Source organism: Ziziphus jujuba, chromosome 11, assembly GCF_031755915.1.
Source record: "Ziziphus jujuba cultivar Dongzao chromosome 11, ASM3175591v1".
NCBI lineage: Eukaryota > Viridiplantae > Streptophyta > Magnoliopsida > Rosales > Rhamnaceae > Ziziphus > Ziziphus jujuba.
Window position 1 is genome coordinate 20,489,597 of NC_083389.1, and position 20,382 is coordinate 20,509,978.

At 33.3% G+C, this 20,382-nt stretch overlaps 1 protein-coding gene, 1 long non-coding RNA gene and 1 pseudogene across 2 annotated transcripts; 2 read left to right on the forward strand and 1 right to left on the reverse strand.

Moving 5' to 3' along the window:
- Positions 1 to 1,355: 1,355 nt before the first annotated feature.
- LOC132799873 (uncharacterized) lies at positions 1,356 to 3,558 on the forward strand. Its single transcript, XR_009634830.1, has 3 exons — positions 1,356 to 1,918; positions 2,060 to 2,105; positions 2,346 to 3,558. It is a non-coding gene; the product is annotated as an uncharacterized LOC132799873 (long non-coding RNA).
- Positions 3,559 to 5,017: 1,459 nt separating this feature from the next.
- On the reverse strand, positions 5,018 to 9,396 carry LOC132799340 (transcription factor IIIA-like). The gene is made up of 7 exons (XM_060812657.1): positions 9,113 to 9,396; positions 8,762 to 8,890; positions 8,145 to 8,399; positions 7,705 to 7,842; positions 6,319 to 6,598; positions 5,869 to 6,104; positions 5,018 to 5,706 (listed from the first exon to the last, which is right to left on the reverse strand). The coding sequence occupies exons 3-7, from the start codon at positions 8,268 to 8,270 to the stop codon at positions 5,449 to 5,451; spliced, it is 1,038 nt and encodes a 345-aa protein (XP_060668640.1). The 5' UTR covers positions 8,271 to 8,399; positions 8,762 to 8,890; positions 9,113 to 9,396; the 3' UTR covers positions 5,018 to 5,448.
- Positions 9,397 to 12,752: 3,356 nt separating this feature from the next.
- On the forward strand, positions 12,753 to 19,703 carry LOC125419361 (O-fucosyltransferase 9-like; annotated as a pseudogene).
- The last annotated feature ends 679 nt before the right edge of the window (positions 19,704 to 20,382 follow it).

Here is a 20,382-nt window from a genome sequence, read left to right on the forward strand (position 1 = left end):
CTCACTCAGGAGTAATAAAGAACTGCCTGATGTATAAGAACTGCTATTATATGGATGAAGTATACCTTTTTTTATATAAAAGATAATGACAGCTAAAAGTAAACTGACCGATTGTAATCACCATCTACTTGTTGTATCTGAACAGTTATGGAATGCTTTTGAAGACTCTGCAGGACACCAACCTTTGCAGGGTGTTAAGCAGGGTGATGAAATCCATTTAGAGGAGACATACAAGTTGTCATCAACTGCAGATCAATATTTGGGCTCAAGAGTTTCAGAGGTGGCTGGATTAAGTGTTTATTTTTTTAAATTAAGTTGTTTATTTTGTTTCATTTCATTATCCTTTTTATTCTTATAAACGTTATTGTGCAGAACTCTATTACAGATGGGATACAACAGGATTCTTTCCTTGGTGAACCTCTGGGTCCTGTCATGCCGTCCCCTAATGTGATGGGTTTGTCCTATACACCACCAATGCTTTCTTAGGTGGTTAGTATGCTTTTTGCTTTAACCTTGTATAATTTTGATAAGGGGATACTTAGTAAGCATTACACACAAACACATACAGTTGTCTGTTTCTTTAATCTCTTTCTATTAACATGTGGTTGTTTCTTCTTACAGGAAGAGACACAATCTCATGCAAGTAAACACAAATCGAATAACCCATTTGATTTTACTTATGATTCAAATTTGGAACAGAACAATATGGCATGGTATTTATACATTATACTGAGTCGCATAAACATTTACTATGGCCATTTCTTGAGTGTGCTTGCAGCCATACCCGTTTCCAATTGGACTTTAAGCTGATAATTGTTAGCTTTAACTATGTTCAGTCACAAGCATAACTGAGATTGTCAAAAAAATAAAAAGAAAAAGGAAAAAAAAAAAAAAATCTCCTGCCCAAGACATTATTCGAGCAGACATAAAAGTGGAAAGATGCACAAATGATATTGATTTCAGATGCTATCATTGATGGTTTGCTTTTAGTATTTTTACAGTTATATATTTTCATAAAATTTATGGCTGAAGAGACTGTTGATTCAGACTGCTGCTTATTAAGGGTTTTTACTTGGTGTTTATTAGAAAAGTGATTGGAATAAGAGGAGAGGATTTAGAGAGGAAATTGAAGGTTTTTACTTAGTGTTGATTATAAAAGTACTTGGAAAAAGAAGAGAGGATTTAGAAAAGGGATCCAAGAGAGGGTTTAGGAAATTAAATACATTAAGGCAAAGTAATTAAACTAGGAAGCCAAATAATTTAAGAAGTCTCATAAAAATATTTAAACTACTTTTGAAACTTACACCTAACATAGCTTTTTACTTTATGGATCTCCATCAGGTTTGGAGTGGAACAAAAATGCTGTATTGTTGAACCAACGTTAATAATGATCGCTGCTCAACATGCTGAAGTGTGTAAAGTTGAGCAGTGGAACAAAAGAGATATTGAAGCATTATATATACACAGTGTCATGCCTTGGCAACATCTCTCTTCTTTTTGTCTATATTTTTAGAATGCACCTTATATCAATTCCATGCTATGCCTTTAAACTATTTTCATCTTTTGTGTAAACTTCATAGTTTATAAAATTTTATGAATTTATTTCACCTACTTTGTATATGTCTTGGTGCATATGTTTGTTACATAACCTGTACCTCACCAACCATCTGCTTTAATTGATACAAAGCCCTCTCCCCCTTCTGCCTCCAATATATCTAAAAAAGAAAAAAAATAAATAAATAAACATTTCCTATATCCAATGCCATCCTGCTTCACTTCTTGTTTTAGTTTCTGGATATGAGCTCCTTGCAAGCTGCTCTCCCAAATGCCTAGTTGTCTTCAAGCTTCCTTGGTGATGTATCTGAACCGTGGTTTCCCCAAAGTGCGTTGGCACCTTATATTCTAGCTGCAGGACAAGGTAGAACAAGTGATGGTAATGCCTTGGCTGTAAATTTTGCTGATTAAATGTCAATTTAAGCATGTAATTTGGATTCACCTGGTGAAAATTGCTGATTTGTTCCTTTCGTTCGTGATCTTGATATTTATCGCAACCTTATAGGTGGCTTAACATACATGGCAGCGTGAGTACCGAGCTCCCAAATACCGTAAGTTGTTTATATTCTAGTTCTGGGTTCTCATCTCTTTTCATGGTTGTTAAATCCTGTTTCTCTTATGGATTAATAGACTATTAAGAATTCTGATCCCCATCAATTAGGATTTGGTATTGGTAACATAATTGAAAAGGAAAAAAAAAAATCTTGGTTAATTCACTAAGCTGAAAAAGATCAAGTTACTAAACATAATGAAGATGCTTATTTATTTATTTATTTACTTATTTTTTGTAGGAATGTATCAACACAGGGTTCTGTTGCATCTGTTGGAGGAAATCCTTTTGCATAGGATTTTGGTGGCAATTATCATTGATAAGTTGGTAGTACAATATTTCTAAGTTTTTGTTATTAGTTGGTCTCAATCCTATAGGCTACAGAATCAAAATTATTATGGTGCGTTTTTTTTTTTTTTTTTTTTTTGGTCTCAATCTGGATTTTGGTGGCAATTATCATCGATAAGTTGGTAGTACAATTTTCGTTTTTTTTTTTTTTTTTTCTTTTTCTACCATGGTTAGTCCTTGAAGTCGAACACAATGTGTTCGATAAAATGCGAAAGACATGGAAAGGGGTGGGTTATTGGTAAATCTAAAAAAATGTATGCGATTTTTATTGGTAAATCTACTTCTAAAAAATTTTTAAAAAATTTAAAACACAACATGTCATTACAATATAAAATTATTTAAACATGATATACTGGTAAATCTACTTCTAAAAATCGATCGATATACAACTTTTTCTTTTCTTGTGTTTTTATAAAAGATTCACCATATCTAGTATCTAATTATTTGGCAATAAAAAATTTAAACGCTTCAGTTATAGGAGAAACAAAAGTAATTTTGCAATAATCCAATTTGCAAGTTGTCTATCAAACATTTAAATTTATTATAATTTTTTTTTTAAGCTCACTTTTAACAAGTCCATAATCAAATACTAAACAGGTTCTAGTACAAAAAGAGTGTAAACATAATTTTTCCTAAAAGATGAAAATAATAAATAATGGATCATGTAGAGAAAACTCTGAAGAAAACAATTTAGATAAGGATTTTTTTTTATATATATATAATTTTTTTGATTGAGCATGGTAGAAAAGGAAGGAAAAATGAATCCAACAAATATAACTCCATTTTCTTTAATGGTATCAAGAATAATTCCAAGCTTGCCTTCAATACGCTCACCTGTTCTGGGTTCATAAGACATAGCATAAACATCAGATTCCTTTGATCTCTCAGCGATAACCTTCCAATAACTCTGCATGCATTATGATCTGTAAGTGAAGGTAAATTGTTCCTAAGATCCTTTGCGTTTGTGGTAGCCACCGATACCACTTTTCTTGTTCCCCGTGCATCACCTTTGCATGAATAAATTTTTTTGAAAAGAAAACATTCAGCAAGAACAGCTTCATATACATTTCTGTCCTCTGTTTCCATGATTACCTGTTAGGTTTGTTAGCTAATTCGCCTCGAGATCTCCTGGTCCATGCTGCTGCTCGAATAAAACAATCCTCCTACAAGAAGTGCATACATCAAACTTAGATTTTTCTTCTTGTCTTCCTGTAAAGTGTGAAGACAAATAGAAGAACAAAGGTAGTATGAAATTGTCTTTATGAAACTAAATTAAGAGGTTCAATGGAATTTTGGAGTTGTTTTGAAGAACAATTCAAGTAAACCAAACAGTTTCTTAAGATAAGCACTAAACTATACAATGCATTAGGAAATTCTTCACCAGCTTGAGGAAATTCTTCACCAGCTTGAGGAGATTAACAGAAATTGGAATGTGGTAAATTTTCTAGTCAAACCATGCTGCTTTCAACCCAACAAGAGATCAGAAAAATGAAAATTTTTTTAGATCTGCTTAGTATGGTAGTATCTTATAGAAGCGGCAGCCAAAAAGCACAGCACAAGGACAAACATCCAGAAGGTCATTATTTAACTGGAAAGTGTCTAGTGCATGCATGCAAAGGGCGCTGGCATACATATTAAGAAACTGTTTGGCTACCAATAACCTACTTCTTCTACGGGAGCAACCAAGAAGAAAACACAAGTGCCAGACAAGTTGTTAAATGGACCTATTGCAAGAGAATATTTGAACAGAGCCAACATGACACGGCAAAGCAAATTGCACTGATGCTTCTTTCTTACCACCATAGCCAACATGACAAGGCAAAGCAAATTGCACTGATGCTTCTTTCTTACCACCATAGCCAACATGACAAGGCAAAGCAAATTGCGGACACTGCAAAGCCAATTGCACTGATACTTCTTACCACCATTTTGTCCGAGCTTCGCTAGGTTCTAGTAAACAACAATTATAGAAGTTCCGAACAGAACAACTGCTGGGATTAGGTAAAAAAGATATGACAAGCATATTGGATAACTACAATCAAATATATGTGTCACTTACGCACAAGCAGGTAGAGATCACAAACAGTTGAGTTCTAGAACATTAACCCTTGATACTCACCAGAATACAAAGACAGTTCAACTATCCCCTTTCTTTTTCAGGCTGTTGGCAGGACAGGAAGTCAGCCCAACCACGTTAAGGTAATTTTGCTTACTTTCTCCATAAGTTCATTTTACAATTTGCATTTTTGACTAATTAGATTGATTTTTTATCTTGGTTAGCAATAGTTTAACATAAATATAATGCCCACAACACAAGTTATTCTGATCCAACAATTGGCATCCAACAAACTCTAGAATCCCACTGGTCTCATCGAAAAGAGAATATATGAGAATATATGGATTTTCATCAAGCTGAAAATTACCAGGGTCACTAAAATAGCGTAATGCAGTAATAGATACTTCAATTTAGACCAACACAATTCCTTCTTCAAGTGCATATCAAAGAGGCCGACAATACTTGACATACCATAAGTATTAAAATCAAAACATTGTTACAAATCAAGGAAAACAAAAACAAAAAAGAGTGTATATTACGAACTAGGAAAATACATAAAACAGAAAATCATGATTTCCAAGAATGTTGCCTTTTTTTGCTTTGAGTATTTCCAAAATATTTTAATAATTAAATTCATGTTTTCTCTAATCCACTAGGAACCAAAATTTACAACATTACATTGAAGAACAAAAGCAAGAACTACAGGAAGATTGCAATACATTATACATACTACTTTGACTATCAAAAGCTAGTTTACTAGTGATAAGATTAGTATAGCCATACAGGCCATTACTCACGCATCGCCCTGAATCTCTTGTGCCAACCAAGAAAGGTATTCGGCACCCTCTTCAGATTGATCTGGTGGTGTGACCTTCCTTACCAGCATTTCTACAGTAGGTACTTCCTCTTCCGTCCACCTCTTGGCCTTGAACGGAACTGCTCATCCGTCTCTCCAAAATCTCCCCTGAATAGGAAAATACCATTCTCCATGCATGAATTCATTTTCTAAGATTTGATGTCTAATGATGTCTTCTGATCCTAGAATAAGACTTACATGAATGTAAACATGAGCTCCAGTCTTCTCATGGTTCTCTCTCAAATGCTTGTACGAAAATCTCATGCTGCAACCCGAGAAGCCACAGACAAAGGGTTTTTTCTTAAGATGCAAAGCCCTCACATGTTGTTGAAGATTTGATTTCTGCATAAACAACATGGAAAAAGGAAAAGGAAATTTAATAGCCAACATTATGCACATTTTGAAAACAGATATAAGCTAATTCTTTACCAGAATGAAAGCCAATTTTGCATTGGTGAAGATGAACATACAACCCATGCCACAGTTTAGGAAGCAGCAACTTACATTTGAAAATGTATGATCACAACCCTTGTAGTTGCATTTAACTCTCTCCGTTGAGTCTTTTGTATCATGTGCACGGAGGTGCCTTTTAATGTTCTTTCTCAGTTGCTTGGTTCCACATATCTCACAGGTAATATGTTGATGGCAGGATTGTAGATGGGCCTTAAGGCATTGCTCATTAGTAAATGGTTTCATACAGCCTGGCTCTGAGCAGAATGCCTCCACTGAATCCAACTTAACTGCAGCAGTAAGGTCATAAGACATTCATAAGAATTCACGAATCAGAACATGTTGCAAAACATAGTACAAACATTACCCTTGTTAAGTTTCATGAAAAAATGTAAAACCAGTCAAGGAACTTCCCGTTAATGTTAATAATAATAATAATAACAAAGAAAAGTCATAATAGTAAAACAGGGAAAAATGAATGGAACTATGAAAAAAGCAACCTACCATGGGAATCCTCATGCTTTTGTAGCCTTGATGCAAATCTAAACGCCTTTCCACAACCAATTTCCTGGCACACATACTGCTTCTGAGTAGTTGAGGGCCGATCTTCGTCATGGAGTTGTCTGCCATGCCTCTTCACGTTTCCTTGGATAGCGGACTCATGGTTGCAGTTCTCAATTGGACACCTAAAAAGTTTTCCTTGGTGCTGAAGAAGATGGCGAGTCAAGTGGTCTTTTCTTCTATAACTGGAATGACAATCTTCTACTGAACATCTATATGGCCTCTGTAATAAAAACAAGTACCTATAGCTGTAAAAAATCTACACGTTCACAGTAATTCAAGTGACAACTAACATACTCACGAACAAGCATCAAACCTCAAACTGAATGTGGCGTGATTGAGGCTCACTTGATGGAGCTTCTCAGGCAGTCAGCCAACCTGATACTGGTCCTATCAAGTTAAAATCCTCTCGCATTTTGGAGTGCTTATTTGTGGGATCCAATGCTTCATGCTGTATAATTCCATATTTTTTTTTTCTCTCAACTATATAAATCCTGCAAAAGTTTTATCACCTTCAAATTGATGAAATCTTAATTAAGGGTAAGGAAATACAATGATAGCAACGTCAGCAGCTTAATAACATATTGCCAAAATCTGTTACATCACAAAAATACCAGCTAGAAGGTTCCACTCAACTGATTGGCAGCTTATGGGTTAATTGACTTTTCACAGGTAAAATTTTATACATTTGAAAAACATATTGATCAAAGGCAAAACCAGCTTTCAAATCAATCGTGGCCTTCTGATTTGGGTCAGAGATAACAACATAAAGAAAGCAACCCAATTGGAGACAAAAGCATAATTATTATTATGCTCTCTCATGAGACAATATACAAACCCAGAATTTAACCGCTATCCACCCCTTATGACCAGCCATGGACCAGATCCTTGTTCTTAGCCAAATAGTAACTTACGAAGAATTTCAAAAAAAATGTTCATACTAGAATGCAAACCATGAAGCTCTTAATCAGCCACAAAACGATAGCGGACTAAACAAAATAGAAAGACAGGAACATGTGCAAGGTTTTATGATCCAATCAAGAACAAAACTTGAAATCCATAGAAGGAGATTGCATAGAACATGAATGGTTACCATGTTGAGATGCCATAATCTGTTTAACATGTCAATTTGTAGGCCAAAAAAGCAACCCTAAAAAGTTAACCTAAAATAGAGATCCCGTACATGGGCCAGTAATGAGCAATGCATGTCCATCTCAAGTAAACATGTCTCAAAGTTAGTAACTCAGCAAGATGATAAAACAGGTGAAACTGATAAAGAAAGTCCATCCAACCTATAAGGTGTAAAACTTTAAAGAAAACAGTAGATACCTCAAGAGAATGACTTTGCAGATGTTGTTTCAAATATGCAGGTTTCTTGAAGCTAACACCACATTCTGGGCACGTATTGGATGCTTTTAACCCCCCTGTGTCCCCATCTCCATCAGTCCTTGCCTTGTTTACTTCTTCCTGCACACGAAAACAAAAACAAAAACACGCATCATATATCTCAACTCCTCCAGTTGTGAAGCACTTCAGTCACTCCCAGCTAAGAATTGAAAATTCCCATCTTAGGATGCTAAAAACACTAACACTTTTTGTGCTCTAATGGTTTCACGGTGCTATTCATCTGTCACTCCATAATTGAAGCATATTGGTTTGCTACACATACAGTGCAAATTGACAACGACCCAGAACACTTCCTTGAATAAAAACACCATATATATATATATATACAAAGGAAAAAAAAAAAAAATGAGAAAGGGACTAACCTTGTGATGAGTGAGCATGTGAGCAGCAACCAGCGACTTATTAGACCTACAAATACCACAGTAGTCACAGAAATAGCGCCTTATGTCCCTAAATATCGGCTTCTTTACATCATCCACTTCCTCCATCTCCCTCTCACCACAGAGAGGGCTTTACAGACCGACGATCAAATACAAAATAACTTCTCTATAACGTGCAGAAAGCAATTTTTTTTTTTATCTCACCGTGACAATTTGACCACCTTATCCTCTTTGCTTCTGCTACAGAAATCCCAGATTAGAATATTTGGGTTCATTGGCTATAACAAAATTATTGTCTAGCATGAAACTATAAACTATGTTTCCACATGCTAGCGGCAATAGAAAGTATATATATGCTTAACATCTTTAATTATGCAGAAAACACACAAAAAAAATAATAATAATAATTGAGTCATAAATAATCAAAGTGACCCAAAACCAGAAATAAAAAGAAACGAAAAATTATAATCGGCCACATGAAAAAGAGATTCAGTTCTACTTACATAACAAAACTCAAGACTTTCAAAGATTTCGATGACAGAGAAAATCAGAAATTAAATTAACGAATTTTAAATAAAAATTACGGCAAACAAAAATACCTGGTTTCCGGGAAAACAAGAAACAAAGAAGAAATTGGTGTCTTGAACTGAATTCCCGCCAAACAATCGGAGGATGATACAATTTTCCGGCACCGATTGGTTTCTAACTTGGGGGCCGGCAGTCTGAAGCTGCACGATGATGGAAATTAGGGGTTTTATAGAAGGCATTAAGATTCATTTTCCGAATTTATCCTTATCTTCGATAAAGAGCTCAGTGTATGACTGAAAGGGCAAAATCGACAAAAAAAAAACAAAACTTCTTTTTAATTTTAATTAAATATTTCCATTTTCATAACCCATATAAGATCGGAAGGTTTTGACAATGAAATTGAGGATGGAGAACCAACATACCTTGTTGAGTGGATAAAAGGGAGGGTCTTTGATGGTGGATATGTTTATGGCAGGAAACGAGGAAACCCATGAGAGCGAACTTGAAGAAGAACGAGCCGGAAGCAACTCGAAAGAGAGATGGGTCCGAGTTAACGGAGCTGGTGAAGAAGAAGATGATAGTATGCACGCCATATCTTGAGCTTCTCAGCTTTGCCAAACGGCAAGTACAGACGGAAAATGCCTTGGAAAAATATATCTCCAAAGGATTGTTTTTTTTTTTTTTTTTTTTTGGCTAATAAAGTTTTTTTTTTTTACTTTTTTTTTTTTTCACCAATCAATATAAAATTTATTTATAAAGTGAAAAGAAAGTGCATTTCCTTGTATTCTTTAATTTTCATTTTTTTTCCTTTATTTATTATTATTTTTTTTTTTTTAACAAAATACTCAAGTTCCTTTGATGGACAAATAATTCATATGTATTGGATAATTCATTCACAAATCGTCTCCTCTATCAATAATCGCCAGCATGCTTGCCATACATTACTTTCCGATAAAAATAATTTTTACTAAAATCTTAAAATGATTTTCTTTAGGTTTAAAATTCTTTTGTACCTGTAGGAACATTCCAATTCTCCTTCACCTCCAGTATTAAAAAAATAAAATGAAATAAAATCTTTTATTTTTTCAATTATATCAACTTAATCTTTGTTAATTTAATGCTTTTTTTTCAGACTTTTGTAAATTTAAATTGAGAAATTTTAAATTAAATTAATGGCTCATGCAACTTGACAGAGAAATTTTATGATACGCGAAAATATTATAAGATTATTCCAGTGCAGAACATACAATAAAACTTGGAGAATTTTTTTTTTTAATTTATCACTTTTAATTAGGTCTGCATTTCAACCTAGATTGTGGCCATTCGACGACACTTGACATACAATAAGTATTAAAATAAAAACATTGTTACAAATCAAGGAAAACGAAAATAAAAAAGAGTGTATATCATGAACTAGGAAAATACATGCAGAAAACAAACATTTCAGTATATACGTACAAAAAAATTTAAACCACATATATATTATATTATATACTCAAAATATTTTAAAATGACATAATCTATTATACTACTGTAAATGTTCACTCCTACTCACTTGTAGTATCGTTTCCAGGCTCAATCCGAGTACCTATAATATAATGAAATATTTTTCCGTCTTCAATAACTAAGTCAAAGACACTTTGTGACCCAAATATCTTAAAATGATCTATTCCACTATAAAATTACATAAATTGGATGCCGAACGGTTCGATTATATTCCGTACGCTTAGGATACTGAATCTAAAATTGGGATCTTTCACCTAAAAGCTAATCTTTTAAAATTAAACCTTCTAATGGGTTCTAATAATATCTAATTTCACTAATTCAACTCTAATTTTAACCAATTTGACTAATTTTATCCAAACACAGTTCCAATTTATCTCGTATTTAATTAATTGATTCAAAAATAGAAAAATTATCAAACGACATCCAAAATTCATAAACTTTATATTAATGGAAAAGCCCAAGAGATAAGGAATGCAATGGTATACTCACCTAAGTCCAAAAGTATCACCGGTGGCCGAAAAACTTGTTGTAATACGTGGCGAAAGTCCAAGTTGATATATCTCTCAAATGGTGAATAATCTTGGTAAATGGACCACAAAAATAAGTTCAGGAAGTCCAAAAATAGTGGAAAAAGTTTATAGGTTGGCCTGAAACGGCTACTGCCGACTTCAAACAACCAATCCCGCGTCGGCCAGAGGTTTAACCTGAAATTTGGTCGACGATGTCGTCTTGAGGTGGCTAAAGCGTGCATCAAGGTGGTGGCCAGATTTGGACAAAATGGCAATGATCCGTTTCAGATCCGTAGGTCTGGAGAGAAATTTCTCATGTTTAGGGGACAAAATGGATATTTTGGAATTTATTTCTGCTGGGCATGTTTTCCAAAATTTATATTGGGCCTTGGGTTACTAATTGGCAAAAATCTGCGACTGGTTTAAACACTAATATAAAACTGATATTTGAAACTTTACAGAATTATAACTTTTTATCTATAATTCAGAATTAGGCGTTCCACCAGTCTATGAACTCGTATTAACAAGCTCTGCACAATAGTACATCAGTCAAACCAAAAATTTTATCCATAAAAAAGTCACCCTTGGACGCATATACTGTTCACTTGATTAAACTTGGTTAAACTTGATCAAACTTGGTTAAACTTAATCAAACTTGTACAACAAAAATATTTTGGTATGAGTTGTTACACAAAGTGACAAAATTCAAGCTTTTAGGGTAAGGATGGAAATCCTAAAGCTGCTGAAGCAGCTGCGCTATATAAAGTTGTCACCCTAGCTCTTGAATAAGGTTTCATTAAAGTTTGTTGCGAAAGTGATGCCAAATCCGTTATTGAAAGTGTGAAGGATCTGTAAAAGACTACTCATTGGACAGTTGTTAGCTTCCTTAGGAATATTAAGGAGCTGATTCCTTTTTTTTGATTCAATGGGCACCAAGGCAAAACAATGGGTTGGCTCATATGATTGCCCGATGGGGCCTTGTAAATGTAGGATTAGGCTCGATGTCTCCTTCTAACATTTCTAATCTTTTTGTCTCTACAATGAACCAGAAAAGTGGTAGTATCACCATGGCCTGATTCATTGGCAGCATGCGTGTATGTATGTTTGCTTCTTTTGGTTTTATTACACCCCACTTTCAGCCAAAAAAAAAAATATATATATATATATATAATTATGGTTTAAAATTATGTTTGGACAAAATGAATAAATAGTTCTTACTTCTCTTTACAAAATATTGGCCGCAAATGCACTCACGTACTAATAGATAAACATTATAGAAACTATAAAAATTAGAAATAAGGTGAAAAAGAAAAAGGATAAAAGCTTCCATCTTGCAAACCAATGAAAAAACAAAACAAAACAAAAATCACTAGAACTTTAATCTTAGTACAGCGAAGGGTTAGTTCATTAAAACTCAATCACAAAACCATAATAAAAAAAAAAATTTAATTTCATCTATTAAATTTTCCAGCAATTTTTCCAACAATTTTCCTAGAATGCAAGCAAAGAAATCCATGAAAACACAATTCATATACTTCAGTTTTTTCGAGTAATATTAAATAATGAATCCATTTTTGTTGCAAAAAAATTTTTAAACACTTTTTCATAAAAATACATAGAAGTATATTTGATATATTATACTTCAGTAAATTTTTTTTTAAAAAAAAAAATGTGAATGGAGGAATTGCAATGAGTATACTATTTGATGAAACAGTAAATTTTAGCATTAAATTGTCCTTGAAACTTATATAAAAAGCGACCCAATTCGACAAAAGCTTGAGTAATTTTTTTCTTTAAAATAAACAATTTACCTAAATTTATTAATCTCATAAAACAAATTTTCTCTTAACCATTTCTTAACCATTTGTTTGTTTTTTTTTTTTTTTTTTACCTCTCTGAATGTCCTTCCCGTTTGTTTCTCGAGAAAAAAAAAATCTTTTTTCTTTTCCCTTTCTTGAGAACACACACTAACAGCCAATTCAACATACATATTTAAAAAAAAAAAAAAATTTGAAGTCATTGAGGAATTTACAAAAAAAAAAAAAAAAAAAAAAAAGACGGACTCTTAAATTTTTTTTTTTTTTACTTTTTTTACTGTAATAATACTGTTAGAGAGTAAAGTGTTTCTATATTTCTGTTTTAGTATTTGTAGTTTGTGAATGTAGGCTGAAAGAAGAGGCTTTGAGAATGTAGATGTTTTCGTTCTCCGAGCTCTTTCTCAGATCTTCGGCTTTTTTCTAGGGATTTTTTTTTTTTTTTTTAATAGAACCCTAGCTCTAGGTCGTCTAGCTCCTCTTTTACATTAACAATGCACGGCTACAGCCGACTCGGCACTGCACGGGTTAATGGCTCGCCGCCGTCCTCGCCTCGGTTCTGCCACGGCCGGAATAAGAACGCCGGTGGTGGTGGTGGTGGGAGGGGATCAAAGCAGAGCATTTTGGAGAAGCTTGTGTTTGTAATAATATCGGTGGTGTTTACCAGGCGAGGCGTGCTGTTGTTCGCTCCGCTGTTGTACATTTCGTTGATGTTGTTGTATATGGGTACAGTGAACTTTGATGTTAGTTTTAAGAACGCTGTTGTTGTTGTCCACAAGCGTCCTCTTCCGGGCTCCGATTATAGAAGTCCTCAGGTTTTCCAGAAGCTCTGGCCTCTTACGGAAGCTGAGAACAGTGGAACTGATAATGGGGTACTTCTTTTTTCAGTTTCTTACTCTTTTTTTTTTTTTTTAATTTTGTTTTTATACATGTATATGTATATGTTTTTTTGTGATTGCATTTTGTAATATTTTGGGAATTGAATACAGAGTTAAAAAAAAAAAAAAAAACTGCATTTCCAAAAAAAAAAAAAAACAAAAAAGCATAAGCTGAGTTGAAAGATTGATTTCTTAGTTGTGAGGCTTTTGGGCGTGTTTACAAGTTTGGGATTCTGATATTAATTAACCAGAATCAAAATGGAGAGCATTGTGATGGGTCCTATGATAAAAATTTGAATTTGAGCTGATGTTTTAATAATAGTCGCTTGACATTTGAGAAGGCCTATTAGTAGCAAGTAATCTAAAAAGTTTGTCTAACTAACCCAATAAGGAGGAACAGTTACACTGGTGCACTTGTTAGCAAGAAGGAAGCCAATTTGTAGAATGTGTTTTAGATATAATGACTCTGTTGCACTTATCATCCAGCATGAATTCTATGTTTGCAATACGTTTTAGCACCTTTTCCTTCAAGATTCCCAAGTGTTATGTCCATTTAATTTACCCAGCTGTTCTTTTGCTATATTAGGCTCACTGGTGCTGCCCTGCTCAGTCTAACGTGTGATATTGAGAGAATGTGTAATTATTTTGGTCTGAATTTTAATTCTGATTACTTTGGAATTATCTTAATGAATTACTATCTTTTCCTAATGCATTTTTTTTTTAAGTTCTTTACAATGTTCGCAACCAATGTGATAAACTGACATTTTATAAATGGAAATCGTGCAGTTAATGTCAATATGGACTTTTAACTGCGGCAAGGCTGGAAGCCTTGTGTTAAAAAGGATATCTCCAAAGCAGGTTTAATGTTTCCATTCAAGACTCACTATTAACTTTTAGTTACCTGGAATTTTTTTTCATGCAATCTGTAGCATGTAGGATATTGAGGCCTTTTTGTGATTTTCTAGGCACTTCATGTAGGATATTGAAGCGTTTTGTGATTTTCTAGACACTACACTAAGGCTCAGATGCTAGATGCAAGGGCATTGTACGTCCACACAGATACACATGCACACACTTGGCCACCAACATGCTCTATTGTGTATGTATCATGCTTCTTCTACGTGTTGAACACTCAACATAATTATCTGGTAATTTGTGATAACATTCATTTTAAGTGAGAGGTAGTTTCTGACGTTTGAAATATTTTAATTGTCTAACACCTGTTACTTAATGTGACAAGGACAATATAAGAAGTATATTGAGTTTCATTTTTACTGTTGTTTTGATAATTCAGGAACAAAGCTAATTATCATTTTTTTTTTTTTTTTGTACTATATAAAGTTTCTAAATTTGAAAAAAAATAATAATAATAATAATAAAAGTAGCTGACTGCTGATTTTTGAAATAATATGCAGTTGTCTTTGAATTCCATGGATGAGGAGTCCAAAATGTTGTCACAAATCTAATTCCATCCTAATGGTAATTGAAATATTCAGATCTATCTTCAAATTATTCTCCCATTTATCTCCAACTTAAGACCCATAAAATTGTCATTACTTCTCACTTCCACAAGATACTATTACTACAAAAAATCTCCTGCTTGGTCTTACTACTTATTTGAAAATGACTACAAGGAGAAACTCTCTAAATACAAATAAAAGGGGGAAAATGATAATTATAATAATAATGAAGCTACAACCAAGGGTTGCAGAATACTCTTAAATCTGATTTTGGTAAGAAGAGTGAGGAATAAAGATTGTTTCCATATCCTTGCCTTCTTTAAAGGATTGGAGATGGATCTTACACCCATATCTTTGTCATGTTGTATTTACATGAATACTGAATGTTAGTTGAAGTTTGAGCATCGCAGTTCTAAAGTTTTCTCTAAGAGTTTATAGGCTTTCAGTTGATTTGTAGTTGTTTATTCTGTCCTACGCTTTGAAACATCACTGGAATAGACAGAAAGCACCGATAAGTAAGTGAATAATACAAAAGCAATGCAAATAGATCATCAAGTTTCATACTATAAAAGAAGATTAGAATATTTTCATTGAATTTATTATGGAAGAGATGGATCTTTTACCTGTACTTCTTATTTTTCAACTGCAGCCACTTTGGGGAAATATTTGATGAAGATTTCTTCATTCATGCACTCAAACATCATGTGAATGTTGTCAGAGAACTACCAGAAGATATACTTCAGCGTTTTGATAATAATATAAGCAATATCTTCAGAAGGTCCTTCCAAAGTTGATGGAGCTGAAGTATGTCATTTTACATTTTTTTTCTTTTTCCTACTTTGCATCTTTCTTTGCTGTCTTTTTTTCCTCGATGACAAGCTTATCTCTATTCCGAAGGGAATGACTATGTATGAATTTTGATTTTATGTTAACTATACATTTCAGCCTCATCATTATATTAATTCTCAATATGGGTCTATAATTTAAAAAGTTTCAATAAGGTTTTACAGTTACTAGCGTTCTGTTTGGTTGGTGATAAGAAAAACAGTATTCTTTTTTTATGATTCGTTGAGTTCCAAAACAAGTTTTTAATTTTTTGTTCTATAAAACATGGTGGTTATTGTATAAGGTTTTACGGTAACCTTATTGTATATGGTGATTCATTCAGTTCCAAAACAAGTTTCAATAAGGTTTTACATTTAATGAGGTTATGTTTGGTTGGTGATAAGAAAAACAAAATTCTTTTTGTATGATTCATTGAGTTCCAAAACAATTTTTTATTTTTTTGTTCTGTAAAATATGGTGGTTGTATTATTTGGATATTGAGTAACAAATTCTTAAATTTGACCCACATGGGGAAAACCTTTTCCTTTAATGGAGAATCCTGGTTATACTTTTGATTGTTACTCCTTGATCTGGTGGCATGTTTGTGTTTTTTCGATGATGTGGCATTAATGTTGTATTATCGAGTTACCTATTCCAATATACCAACATGTGCATTCATTACATGCATATGTGCTCACTTAGTTACATGCATCGATGTCTGTCTGTGTCTACTCATTCTATTGTGTCTGTATCTTTTTATTTTTTATATTTTATTTTTTTTATCATGTGTACTCTACACCATTCAAAGTAGTTTCTAGAGTCCTAGGTTGTTATTAGCCATATGTATGCAACCCTATGTTACCTGTTTATTTTAAGGTTTGTTTTTTTATATTTTAATTTTCCCCCTGTTATGGGAAGCTTGCAACACATTGTATGTGAGAGCTATATATAGTTTTCATCAATCCATGATGCAGAGCTGTACGCGTTGCACCTTTCTCCAACAGATTGGCTCATGCAGTTCCTTCAAACGTCCAAGGGCTTAGATGCTTAGCCAATTTTGAAGCACTGAGATTTTCCCAACCTATAAAAACACTGGCAGAGAAAATGGTTGATCGAATAGTTAAGAATAGCTCCCACGGTGGTGGAAAATATGTTTCAGTACATCTTCGGTTTGAAGAAGTATAACTTTTCATATGTTTTGTTAAATCAATCTGTAGCTCTTCTTGGATTATTTCTTAACATGTTGGGTTATTTATTTATTTATTATTATTATTATTTTTTCCATCAAAGGACATGGTTGCTTTTTCATGCTGCGAATATGATGGTGGAGATGAAGAGAAACATGAAATGGATGTTGCTTGAGAAAGAAGTTGGAGAGGAAAATTCAGGAGAAGGGGTAGAGTTATAAGGCCTGGTGCAAATCGCATGGATGGAAAATGCCCTTTAACTCCATTGGAGGTACAAAAAGTTTGTCAGTTTATCAATTGGGAAAGTGTAGATTTTTTTTTATCATGATATATAGGGGAGTGTTAGCTGTCGATTGTGTGTTTGTGGTACTTTTGGGCTTGGTGGTCTTTACAAATAATCTAGTTCTGAATTGCAAAATACCCAATTCTGGAACTGTTGCTCAATCAGGATTGTAGTGACCAATCAATAAAATCACCATCCTATTGGCTACTCAAATATCTGCGCAAGTTATGTGTATTTAGATATATTTAAGGCCTACAATTGAGTGGAAGTATTAATTTATTGTGTAAGCTAGGTATATGAATGGCTATCTTAGTGTTTTCCTCGCCCCCCCCCCCCCCCCCCCCCTTTTTTTTTTTCCCTGTAGACTGAAAGGGGAAGCTTAGTTATTTATTGTGTTAGCTTGATACATTTTTGGAAATAAATGGTGGTAACTAGTATGCTTTTGAATTGCTAAATATGTAATTTTGGCATTATTGACCAATTAATAATATCATCATCTTCTTGGCTACTCAAATATTTGTACAAAATGATATGCAGTAAGAAATTCCATACTATCAGAGATAGAAAATAACCAGGAAACGAAACAAATTTATTTTTTGGTTAAAGATCATATCTGATTATTTGCTTTTAACATACCTCGGTTTGTAGCTCTATCTGCCCCTCCATTACTTGTATCAAATTTATGCTTTTCTTCTTGTTTGCCTTTCTCAGTATCATCACCATTTTAGTCATTTTTAGTTTGAGTCATTGCTATTATTGTTGTTTTAATTTTGTTATTTTGCGTTTTGAATTTTAAGTTAAGCAGCATTTTCTAATTCTCTTGTAGGTTTTTGTTGTTTGAGATGTAATGTCAATGTTTGATGTAGCATTGCTTTGCTACTGTAGGTTGGAATGATGCTGAGGGGCATGGGTTTTGATAATACCACCTCCGTATACGTTGCAGCAGGAAAAATTTATAAAGCAGAAAAATACATGGCCCCACTTAAGCAGATGTTTCCACGATTAGAAACAAAAGATACACTGGCAACTCAAGAAGAACTAGCTCCTTTTAAGGTATTATGGGTGTCATGGTATATGAATTTTTCAACCAAGAACCAATCTTATCAATTTGGACAAAATAAACGATTAATAGAGCAAAATACCAATGAATATTTGTAATACTTCATATTTTTTATTTTTATTTTTTTTTATTGTGGGAAGATTATCTGGTTTTGTTGCTATTATTAATAATTAGAACAAGAATACGGTTAAACCTTTGTAATATCCAAATTTCTGATGTAGGGCCACTCATCTAGGTTGGCTGCCCTTGATTATACGGTATGACTTCACAGTGAAGTATTTGTCACCACCCAGGGTGGAAATTTTCCCCACTTTTTGATGGGTCACAGGCGCTACTTGTATGGGGGACATGCCAAAGACAATCAAACCTGACAAGAGGAGATTAGCACTATTGTTTGATAATCCCAACATCAAGTAAACTTTTGCCTAACTCTTTCATTTCTAAGTAATTACTTTTAAGATTTGTGCCACTGAGAAACTATTGGTCTTCTTACCAAAATAAAAAAAATAATAAAAAATAAAAAGATATGAATTGATTGCTCTTGAAACAGTTAGTCTTGTTCTGTAGTCTTGCATGCCTGTATTGTGTGATGGGGACCCAACCTAATTCACAAACCTTACATGTTTGCTTGATATTTTTTGGTCTTTCTGTCTCCCTTTTCATTTATTTTCTTCTTCTTTTACCTTAGAACAAGTGCTTCCATTAGTTTGCGTTATACATTTGTGTCATATCATGTTGAATTAGGCATTTGGCTCATTGGCATTTGTGAACTTAGAGACACGTTCCTCATCTTATATTAGGTGATGTTCTGGATTTTCTTTCTATTATTCTTCAATGTATGATTTGGAGCAATAATCTGCTTTTGCAAGCCCTTTACTTTAATAAGAAATTTTGTTATTGATTATTATTTCATTGACAGTCTTTTAGTTGCCAGAAGAAGCAATGGCTGAGAAAAACATGTTGCGATTTTATTTATTTGTTGTATGTTCGTCTACTGCAGATGGGATGCCTTTAAGCGGCAAATGCGAGACATGCTTCGCCACAGTGATCAAAAGGGTATTGAAATGAGGAAGCCCAGTGGATCTCTCTGTACATTTCCCATGCCAGATTGCATGTGTAAACAAGCCGAAGCAAGTATCGAGAGCAGCACTACCACAGATACATAGATAGGAGGTTCAGTATAAAAAATTGTCTTGGGTAATAATTTATTTTATTTTATTTTATTATTTTTTTTTTATACATGTAATTTATGTGATGGTATTCTTTCATTCGAGTAGAGTGGTGTTGGAGGTTCTGATTCTTTGTTGGGTTGGGTAGACTGCCATCCGAAACAGTGGTTTGGTTAACAAAATTCATTGTACATGGAAGGTAAAAATTCTTTTGTAGCAAAAATCTTCTGCTTCTTTTCTTCTGTGACTCGATGGAAGAGTATTTTGTAACAAGCAATGTTCAAACTTTGTTTATGATTATTATTATTATTTTTTATTATTACGTTTTTCCTTTTCTGAATAATATGGAACATCGAAAAGCATCACCATATCTTTAGCGGTGTAGACTGACATGACAGTTTTTTTAGGTGAAATAATGGTAGGTCTCCTAATAGCTTTTGCAGGCCATCAAAATATTTGTTCCATCTGTGAAGAGATAAATAAAAAAATAAAAAAAGTAATAATTAAAAAATAAAAAATAAAAAATTTGGGAAAACTCGATGTATTTTATACCTATTATTATTCTAATTATTACTATTTATTGTAAGTATTATGAATTTATGATTATCCTCCTGTTTTTTTTTTTATTTTATTATTTTATTATTTTATTATTTTTATCTTTTTTTTTTTTTTTTGGTTGTGTTTCTGTTGTTACATGAGAAGAAAAGAAAACATAGCATAGCACGAACACACACACGCACACACACACACAATTTTTATTTTTAAAAATTTTTCGTTCGTTGAAGTTGTCATTAATCAATCACATATTCATAGATATACGTGTAGCAATATTATATTAAATTTTTTTGGGTAAATAATATTATATAAAATGTAGAAGAAAAATATATTTTATCATATTTTAAGCTTCATATTTAGAAGAGTTTTAATAGAGATTTGAGAGTTTATACAGAGGGTTAGTCAACTGAAATGATGGGGATTAATAAACCTAATCAAACTGCTAT